Genomic DNA, 11,154 nt, shown 5'->3' with positions numbered 1-11,154 from the left:
CTCAGACATGAGGCTTCAAATTGCTTTTCAAATGGTAAATACAAAACTACAAGTATTTTAGGAAAACAGTTCATGCTAACATCTTAAGATTTAATTAGTACACAATTTCAACCTTAAGTACCAGTTAAAAAAATAAAACTGGAGCTATAGGTAGCATGCTTACAGTTTTTCTGAACATGTGTGCAAACAGTACAATACTGTGCTAGATGAGACTTTAGTGTATGATTTAGTCTGCTGTAGTAACAAAATATTATTAAACATATGTCATTATTTGCATCAAAATTCACTTGCACTATATTTGGTATTTAAAGGGAGAGGAAGACCGTTTGCAGGAGGAGGAGTTGAGTCCCAAGGTGGAGCTGTCTCTTGTGTTAAATGACACTGGCAGAATAAAGCGCTCTGATGGGGAAGGGCTTAAAGGCTGAGTCAAAAGCCAAGAAGTCTCTTTATTTACGCCTACCTCCTAGCCCTTGGCAATCTGACTAATAACAAACTGAGCTAACAAGAAAGACTAGAAAGGGAGGAAGGAGAACAGTGCTGCAGCTTGGATCTACAGCCTAAGAAAGCAAGAGTGATCAATCTCAGCTCTGTTAAACATCTTGTTTGTTTACTGCATGCAGCAGCTTGCAAATGGTTAACTATATGGAAAAAAAGTCAGCATAGCTGTGAAGTATGCCGTGAATTTTAATTGGGGAATAAAAGGACAACTGCTTCAGGATGATCTAGTATGCAGTCTGCTTGAAATGTTTTCAATGAAATGCTCAGCATTTTGTCTTGGACCAGAGGTTTTAACTTTATAAAGCGATGGAACTTGCCAAAAAGTGATATTTGAGAAGAAAGAACACGGTGGTTGGTGTTTTCTTTTTTAATAAAGAAACTGAATTTACTTTGAACATCTCTTCCAGCTGTGCATTACAGATAACGTCAGGAAGTCTCTGCTTTACAGGTAAGATGAATGTTTCCAGGATTTCCTTATACCTATTTTTGCATTATTCTAAAGTGATTGAATATATGTTTGCCTCTCTGAAAAAGAACTTTGCATTAAAGGATATCCAGTTTCTTTCCTGTTCACTGGCACAACTAACGCGGTAGCAGATGCCTGTTTTTCTGAGCAGCAGACATCTAGACTAACAGCTGGCTGTGGAGAAGAAGTAAAATAATCTGCCACTATTTCTTTTACAGCATGCAGTTTGTTATTGGAAACTAACCTATGTGTGCTCTGTGAAGGAAGGATTACTTCCAAATACCATTGTTGAATCTCAAATACAAGCAGAATATCAAAAGATTCTTTGTATATTGTATACCACTTTTACTCTTTCTGACTTGAAAATATGTAAATAGAGATTTTTTTTGCCTCTTTAACACAGTATCTCTATACTATCAATATAGAACCACTTTTAATATTTATGTGTATTTCTGAAAACATTAGAAACTGTTCCCTATGACCTTTTGAAGAGCATAAAATGCACGTGAGATAAAAATAACAAGAAATTCTCATCTGGAAGTTATTCACTATTTTCTTAAGATGCGTTGTCTGGTGAAATAAAGAGTATTCTTTTTTGGTCATCTATGGAGAAATACAGAGAATAGCTGTGAAGCTAATCCACAAGTTGAAGACTCCAACTCCAAGCTGCTCGATTCTAAGCATAGCCCTCAGAGCTGTTTAGAATCAAACTATTTTCCTTTGGAAACATTCAGTCAGCTAACTTTCCCTTCCTATAGAAAGGCACTACTCAATTGTTTCATGTCTTTGGTTGTCTTCTACCTTTCAGAAACTTCATACTATATATGTTTTCAATAAGACTGTGTATTTTCATGGAATGAAAGTTTACTTTGGAGATTATTGATTGGGTTTTGGGATGTATTACCTGATTGTGAATTTTAATTAGATTCAAAATTACTGTTTACATCCTATCCAGACAAATGAAAGCATCTATCATTTCCAAAATTTGAATAGTTACAAGATGTGGTGTTTGTTTACCTTTGAATTTAGTCTAAATTTAAAATGCACTATTTGAAGGAAGATAATAAAATCAGATACATTAGAGTTCAAAGTGTTTACCACACCACTGCTGTTACTTTAGAGTTAGCATTTCTTTTAATTGCTGTTTCAGATCCATGTATCACATTTTTAAGGAGTTGGAATATGTGATGTGTTATCCTGAACTGTCATTTTTTATTTACCAAATTAGAGAAATCTTCAAATATTTTTAGAGTGAAGTTTGTTTCAGAGTTTATTGTTTGCATCATTAAGCCTTACAATAAAGAAGATCAGCTGCTTAATTATGAGATATTCAGTGCCCTAAATCCTGGTTCAAGACCTCATTAGGAAGTCATTTATTAGAAGTTTATATGACATATTGTTCCTTCTTTTGTAAGAGCCAGAAATGTGTGTCACAGGTCAGTTTTTCTTCTTTAGTTTTTATGATGTTAACCTTATCCACAGAATAATTTAAAAGTAACAGTGAATATTTCACCTCTAGAAATTAAAGTGTGAAATTTGAACGGATACCTTTAAACGTATATATCTGATACTTAGGCTTATACAAACTACCCTAGACAGCATAGTAAAAATTCTTTTATAAAGGTTTACTTTACTACATAGACATATTTTTCTCAAGTTTTTTAAATAAATAATGGCATTAATATCTTAAGCCAAAATCAAAGCAGGTTAAACACAGAGTTATTAGATGTTATATTGTGATATCCAGTTCATAAACAGAACTAAAGGAAATGCATACATACAGTCTTTCTATTGTTTTTTAATTTCCTACAGGTCTCTCGCTTCTGGCTATTTCTAGAGGGGTGGGAGGTGGGAGGGAGGTTCAAGAGAGAGGGAACTAATTCATGTTGATGTATGGCAGAAACCAATGCAATATATTGTAAGGCAACTGTCTTCCAATTAAAAATAAATATAGAAAAAGAGTCATCGTCTAGTTTAAGCTAAAAAAATGAAAAAGTTAAGGTCTTCTCAAATATACACCTTTGCATCATATCAAGTTATCAATGGTCCATTTAGCCAACACCCCTCACATCTGTTAAAATGCAATTAGTTGGTGATATGAACACAAACTGATATACTTGAAGTTATCCTTGACCTAAATTTTAAATTGTTATCATAATAAAAGTTAAAAGTAAAACAAATCTACCGGTCCTATTTGTAAAAAAATAAAAGAAAATGTGGACTCAGCAATGCAATTATATATTTAAAATAATCAATATTTTGCCTATTAGGAGAAAACCTATCATTTTGAAAATGTCAGATTCATCTTCTCCCTGCTGCTGGCCACTAAAGCCCATTGCTATTGCATTGTATTTTGCAGAATCAGATCCATCACATGAAAACATGAAGCTCTGGATTCATCTCTTGTATTCATCTCTCCTTGCCTGTATATCTTCACAGTCCCAATCTCCAATGTCCTCTGCATCGACCAGAGGTTCTTGTGACTCTCTTTGCAATTGTGAGGAAAAAGATGGCACGATGCTAATAAACTGTGAAGAGAAAGGTATTAAGAAGTTATCCCAAATTAGTGTTCCACCATCACGACATTTCCATCTAAGTTTACTAAATAACGGCTTGACAGTACTTCACACAAATGACTTTTCTGGGCTTACCAATGCTATCTCAATACACCTTGGATTTAACAATATTGCAGATATTGAGACTGGTGCATTTAATGGCCTTGGCCTTCTTAAGCAACTTCATATCAATCACAATTCTCTAGAAATTCTTAAAGAGGATACCTTCCATGGACTGGAAAACCTGGAATTCCTACAAGCAGATAACAATTTCATTACAGTGATTGAACCAAGTGCCTTTAGCAAGCTCAACAGACTTAAAGTGTTAATTTTAAATGACAATGCTATTGAGAGTCTTCCTCCAAACATATTTCGATTTGTTCCTCTAACGCATCTAGATCTTCGTGGAAATCAGTTGCAAACATTGCCTTATGTTGGTTTTTTAGAACACATTGGCCGAATATTGGATCTCCAATTGGAGGACAATAAATGGGCCTGCAATTGTGACTTATTACAGCTAAAACTTTGGTTGGAAAACATGCCCCCACAGTCTGTAATTGGTGATGTTGTATGCAACAGCCCTCCATTTTTCAAAGGAAGCATACTAAGCCGGCTGAAAAAGGAATCAATTTGCCCCACTCCACCAGTATACGAAGAACACGAGGATCCTTCTGGATCATTACATCTGGCAGTAACCTCTTCAATAAGCGATAGTCACATGTCAGCCAAGACCACGTCTCTTTTAAAACCACCCACCAAACCACCAGGTTTAATACCTTATATTACAAAGCCATTCACTCAACTTCCGGGACTCTACTGTCCTATTCCTTGTAATTGCAAAGTACTCTCCCCATCAGGACTTTTAATACACTGTCAAGAGCGCAATATTGAAAGTTTATCAGATCTAAAACCTCCTCCACAAAATCCTAGAAAGCTTATTCTTGCAGGGAATATCATTCATACATTACTGAAGTCTGATTTAGTGGAATACTTCACTTTGGAAATGCTTCACTTGGGAAACAATCGTATTGAGGTTCTTGAAGAAGGATCATTTATGAATTTAACAAGATTACAAAAGCTTTATCTGAATGGTAACCACCTGACCAAATTGAGTGGAGGTATGTTCCTTGGTCTCCACAATCTTGAGTACTTATATCTTGAATACAATGGTGTTAAGGAAATATTACCTGGAACCTTCAACCCAATGCCTAAACTGAAAGTGCTCTATTTAAACAACAACCTCCTACAAGTTTTACCACCACATATTTTTTCAGGGGTTCCTCTCACAAGGATAAACCTTAAAACAAACCAATTTACTCATCTACCTGTAAGTAATATCTTGGATGACCTTGATTTACTGACCCAGATTGACCTTGAGGACAACCCCTGGGATTGTTCCTGTGACCTGGTTGGATTGCAGCAATGGATACAAAAGTTAAGTAAAAACACAGTGACAGATGAAATACTCTGCACCTCTCCGGAGCACTTACACAAAAAGGAATTGAAAGCACTCAATAGTGAACTTCTTTGCCCGGGTTTGGTCAATAACCCATCCCTGCCAACTCAGACTAGTTACATCTTTGTCAATACTCCTACAACCACAACTACAGCTGATAATATTTTTAAATCACTTACTGATGCTGTACCACTATCTGTTTTAATATTAGGTCTGCTGATTGTATTCATAACTATTGTGTTCTGTGCTGCAGGGATAGTGGTTCTTGTTCTCCACCGCAGGAGAAGATACAAAAAGAAACAAGCAGATGAGCAGATGAGAGATACCAGTCCTGTGCATCTCCAGTATAGCATGTATGGCCATAAAACAACTCACCATACTACTGAAAGACCCACAGCATCACTCTATGAGCAGCACATGGTGAGCCCCATGGTTCATGTCTATAGGAGCCCATCCTTTGGCCCAAAGCATCTGGAAGAAGAAGAAGAAAGGAATGAGAAAGAGGGAAGTGATGCAAAACATCTCCAAAGAAGTCTTTTAGAACGAGAAAACCACTCCCCACTCACAGGTTCAAATATGAAGTACAAAACCACAGACCAATCCACTGAATTTTTAACCTTCCAGGATGCCAGTTCATTATATAGGAATATTTTAGAGAAAGAAAGGGAACTTCAGCAACTGGGAATCACAGAATACCTAAGGAAAAACATTGCTCAACTTCAGCCTGATATGGAGGTACATTATCCAGGAGCCCATGAAGAGTTAAAGTTGATGGAGACATTAATGTACTCAAGGCCAAGGAAGGTATTAGTGGAACAGACTAAAAATGAGTATTTTGAGCTGAAAGCTAATTTACATGCTGAACCTGATTACTTAGAAGTCCTGGAGCAGCAAACATAGAGAGTTCAAGGGCTTCTGCAGAAATGCTGTGATTCTGTCTTAAGTCCAGACGTTGTATATAAGTGCCTTATATGAGTGTGTCATCAATCAGAACTTAAGCACAGCAGCAATCCTATGGGAAAAGAAAAAGAAACTCAGGGATCACTGGGAGAAGCCATTGCATTGTCTTCAGGCAATTTTGTCTATCCCCAATAAAATAAGTCCTTGCATGTAAATCATTCAAGGATTATATTAATATTTTCCCATATAAGTAAAGTGTTTCATAGATGTCCTCTTGCACATCTAAAAGGGTTTAATATTTAACCCTTAATTTCTTGAGTTATATTACCCATGGATTAAATAGAATTGGATTTTTGTCATTTGAAAACTGTAACAGTAAATGTAGCTATAATATGTAAGAAATATATTGTTTATAAAATCATTATATGTACTTACAAAAGTGTAAGTTGTTAGATACACCAACTTTTCTTGCGATAAAGGCAAAAGGAACTGGAACTTTAAAATTAACAAATAGTAATAGAAAAGAAAAAATGGAAAGTTGAATTACATAGGGTACGAGTGGCTCAAAACTTTGAAACTTTGAGAATTAAAAAATGCCACTGAAATGCTTTCTGAATTTAAAAATAAGAATGATTAACAGTTCAGGTGGAATGAGGAAGAAAACATTTTGGTTTTTCTGCACATTTTGTGTGGACAATCTTCTTGTTAATGCTGCTGTGAACTAAGGTATGTCATTTGTGCTCAAAGTTTAATTCTTACTCTTGGGATATTTTGAAAATGCTACTGATATTCAACTGTAAATATGATTAGTGCATCTATTAAGTTTGGATTCTTTCATAGCATTAATCCTTTGTAAATTTGAATACCGAGATAGAAATATGTTTCTTGTGGCAAGTAATACTTCACTGGTGTAAACAAATAGGAAAAAATATTTTATTTTTATTGATGTACACTGATAGATGCCATAAATTAGTAGCAAAGGCACGTCTAAGGGTAAGTGGTTTAAGTTGCCTCAAGAGCGGGACAATGTAGCTTTATTTTACAAGAAAGTATAGCTAGATTTTTATGAACTATTTATTCTGTACAGTTTTGTATATTTTTGGTTCACAAAGGTAATTATTCTTGGGTGCCTTTCAAGAAAATTAAAAGTACTGCTCACTACAATAAAACTAAAATGAAAACCCTTTTTTATATGTGCTTTCTTCAATTAGTCTGATCTGTAATCAGAAGAGTCAGGATTAACACATGCACATTCATGGAGGCACTTAGGCACAAAACACACAAAAACAGGATTTCTATTTGTTGTCACCCACACAGAGCATTTGCTTTACCATGTGTGAAAAGGCCTTTCAGTGTCACGATGTGATTGTCATGGAGCCCAACTAAATGGCCCATAATTTTCCCTTCCTGGCAAATTATTTTCCTACTATTAAGTAAAAATGATTTCATTTTCTTCTTTCTGGTTACAGAATCAATTACACAGAAAATTTTCACAAGGCAAACTGTAATTAATCAAGGTATTTTAGTTCTGTGGTGTTCACCATTCAGATGCATGTGCAGGGTTAGGAAGGAATATATTTTCTATTAGGAAAGATGTTTTTAATTTACTTTATACTATTTTAGTGATTCATGAATGTTCTATTAAATGAGTTGGTTTTCAACACGCAACTGTCTGCATGACTAGCTAAATATACTTTCTTTCTTTGATTATGAATGAGAAGACTTCCCTTTTAATAAAAACAGGGGGAGCCTGTGTGGCATGGTATGAAGAACAGTTATGGTTCTATTATGACATCATATCACTAGGTTTCTAAAAAATCATTGCATATACTAATATAAAGTAATAACAAATTATGTATTAATAATTAAAAGATTTCACTGAAAATCTACATTTCTTGATTAACCTTTAAGGTTGGAAATCAAAAAATGGGAAATCTTTTTTTAATTAATGCTTACTAAAGGGAAATCTAGGTTCATTTATAATACTTTATATGTTTATCCACTGTACTCAGCACAGTAATGAACAGTAAACCCTCCAAAGCATTAATTTAAATGTTACATTCTAAAGAAAAGAACAAAGCAAGAGCAGAATTCATGTTACTGCACTTCTGCTCAGTAGAGTATCTGCAAGTATTTCCTGATTCCAATCAAGTGCACGGAAGTTTCAGACTTCACTCGCCTGCAGGATCTTTGGAATGGATCCATGAATGCAGACAGAGACATGTCCTGAGGAACATTCTTCTGAGTGAGGTAAATATTTTTTTTTTAATCTTTACTGTTAATTGCCAAAAGTAATAATATTCACTCAACTTAAAAATCAAAGACAAAACAAAGTTGTCTATGGTGTCATGTAAATATATCTTTCAAACTAGGCATAACCCCTAATTATGTAACATCAACCCTGTATGCTGTTACGAAAAACCTGAACGAACTTATCTGTCAACAAAATAAAACCCTATGGAGTCTGGATGTTATTTACAATGATGCAGAAATAATTACGGTTTCCAAAGAGTAACATTTTTAAAGCTTAGCTGTTTCATTCATGATAGAACCTTTCTTATGTAATTTGTTTCCCTACTACAAGTAGTTGAGAGTTGGAAACTCCAATGATGATCTTTAATTTTTAACAGGTCTTGTGACTTATGATAATCACTCAAAACTTTGGTTATTTTACCTGTATTTCCTATTATTCTCCCTGCCCCCTCACCTACAGAATAATTTTTATTATATTGCCTGGTTTATTACATATAAGGCTAAAGTGGTCTCTTTCTGCAATTAATTGTTAGATTCAAAAATCCTAAATCATAATTCAGTATGCTCAGACATTTAAAATATCTGGGCTTTCTTAAAAAAGACTTTTCATCACTTGAGGTTTTTTTTTTGTTTTTGTTTTTGTTTTAATTTAAACAAATGGTACCCTTTGTTCACAATACATGAGGGTAACTTTTCACTCATGTCTGAATCTTGGATGTTTGTAGTATCCTGATAGTAGTATATAATCATACTGGATCAAATCTTTTCGATTCTGTCAATCTGTTATTACAACTTGAATGAATTATTTTCACTCAATTACCATTAAAATACTCACTGGGAATTGAAGAGTGTTCTTCAAACATCTTCCATTGATCTCCATACCAGGATGATAATCTTATAACATATAAAAAAGGAATATATCAATAACTCTGATTATTCCCTTGAATCAACCTTAAACCACAGAGGAACATTTTTCCTTCCTAATCAAATAATAACTAAAGGGAAGAATCATCTTAGTGGCATTTAAGCTGCCTGATCCAATTACTTTAAAAAGCTTAAAGTTTTAAGCCAGGATTGAAAAAAGTGATATGGCTATCCCCTGGTCATTGAAATGCATATTTTAATATACTGGTATATATATTTATGCATATGTAAATAATTTTACATTTATATATATGCACGGTGAGTATTTAAGTCACTGCAGTCATGTCTGACTCTTTGCGACCCTATGGACTATACTCCACCAAGCTCCTCTGTCCATGGCAATTCCCAGGCAACAATATTGGAGTGGGTTGCCAGGGATAGAACCTGTGTCTCCTGCACTGCAGGCAGATTCTTTATCACTGAGCCATAGGGGAAGCACTTTTTATAAATGACTACATACATATATTTTTGGAGAACTAATAAATAGGTAGATGATGGATGGATAGTCTCAACATGCATGTAATTTATTCATAATATTATTCTATGATACCTAGTAGATGTATAATTGAAGGTTTTTTTAAAAGAAAAATAGTAAATACATTGCAAAGTTGTTGGACAATAAACTGTTTTCTTTAACATAAGCAAATGCATATCAAAGGGAAGATCACAATATTTCTAAGACTTTCCACATAATTATCTTTGGCAGAAGCTGTTCTCTACATAAAAAGAGTTATGCATGTGCAAAAAACGCTGACCATTTAGAAAGAGAAGTTTGGATCTCCTGGTAATTGGGAAATGGTTTTAAAATGAATTTAAGGATTCTTTTCTATTTCTTTTCCCTGAAAACTTTTATGTCAAATATGAGTGGCCACAGTTTTCTTCTTTAGAAGGTGGGATATCATAAATGGACACTATTTTATAATAAGAAAGGAGACAATTGCAAGAAGTGAAAGTGTTAGTCGCTCTGTCGTGTCCAACTCTTTACAACCATGGACTGTAGCCCACCAGCCTTCCCTGTTCATGGAATTCCCCATGCAAGAGTACTGGAGTAGGTGACATGCCCTTCCCCAGGGGATCTTCCTGACCCAGGGATCGAACCCAGGTCTCCCACATTGCAGGGAGATTGTTTACTGTTTGAGCTGCCCGGGAAGCTCAATTACAAGAAGTGACCCTATATCCGGGCAGCCAAGTCAAGAATGATCTCTTTGAAGAGAAGACAAGTGATTAAAAATATAGTTATCTCTTTGTGCCTTTTCAATTCCATACAAACTGAAATACAGATATTTGTCCAAATATTCCCTGAGATTTATAACTACAATAAATAAAATATAGAACTGTTGTTTATTATCAACTTATAAAAGATAACTATATCATTAAAATTACATTAACAAATTTGTTTTATATGGAAATAATTACATTATTTCTTTTATAGAACACACCTATCTTTTCAAAAATTGAACTTATTACATGCACATCTATTCTTATGTATATGGAAAAGAGGTGATGGCCAGATGTACCTGCACTGAGAGTATACACAAACAGACAAATACTGCTCTGTTAGTGAATGTTCTTCAGCAGATTAGTGAATAAAAATGGAAACAATTCAAAACAACAAACTGCACACACATACACACATGATGCATTTCAAGTAAAATGATTTAAAATCACAAACTTGAAGTAGAGACTTCTTTTTAGAAATCTGAAACATGGAAAGCAGAAAACCTGACTTTCCACAAATAAGCATTGCCTCTTACATCATGAAGGCACTACCAGTGAGAAAATTACCAGTAAATTAGTATGGTATCTTGAGTTAATTTTTTCATATAAAATATCCAGGTATTTAATTGTCATGTCATCATATTTGATGTTATAAAGTTCTTGAACAAGTATTATATACAAAATGAATCACTCTGTTACCAAGATGAACATGCCCAATTTTAAATGTGTGGTGTTATCAGTGATGGTTTTATAATCAGTGAGTGGATGTTAAATGTACTTCTATCCTTTTACTTGGTATTATGATTACTCTAAAGATATCTAAGTCTCCATTACTATGTTTTCATGACTCATACTGTTAAAAGTTAATATATTGATATATGGTA

The 11,154-nt window shown here is 34.3% G+C and overlaps 1 protein-coding gene across 1 annotated transcript; it reads left to right on the top strand.

The window, feature by feature from the left end:
- The first annotated feature begins 416 nt into the window (after positions 1–416).
- On the top strand, positions 417–7,056 carry SLITRK6 (SLIT and NTRK like family member 6). The gene is made up of 2 exons (XM_069602384.1): positions 417–946; positions 3,324–7,056. Exon 2 carries the CDS (start codon positions 3,347–3,349, stop codon positions 5,873–5,875), a length of 2,529 nt encoding a protein of 842 aa, XP_069458485.1. The 5' UTR covers positions 417–946; positions 3,324–3,346; the 3' UTR covers positions 5,876–7,056.
- The last annotated feature ends 4,098 nt before the right edge of the window (positions 7,057–11,154 follow it).

This window comes from Ovis canadensis, chromosome 10 (genome assembly GCF_042477335.2).
Source record: "Ovis canadensis isolate MfBH-ARS-UI-01 breed Bighorn chromosome 10, ARS-UI_OviCan_v2, whole genome shotgun sequence".
In the NCBI taxonomy this organism is placed as follows: Eukaryota; Metazoa; Chordata; class Mammalia; order Artiodactyla; family Bovidae; genus Ovis; species Ovis canadensis.
The sequence above is the reverse complement of the archived record's forward strand: the minus strand, read 5'-3'. Positions and strand labels throughout refer to the sequence as shown.

What these genes read in the sequence shown, in the direction of transcription:
- SLITRK6 (XM_069602384.1), top strand. Translation starts at nt 3,347, where the DNA reads ATGAAGCTCTGGATTCATCTCTTGTATTCATCTCTCCTTGCCTGTATA.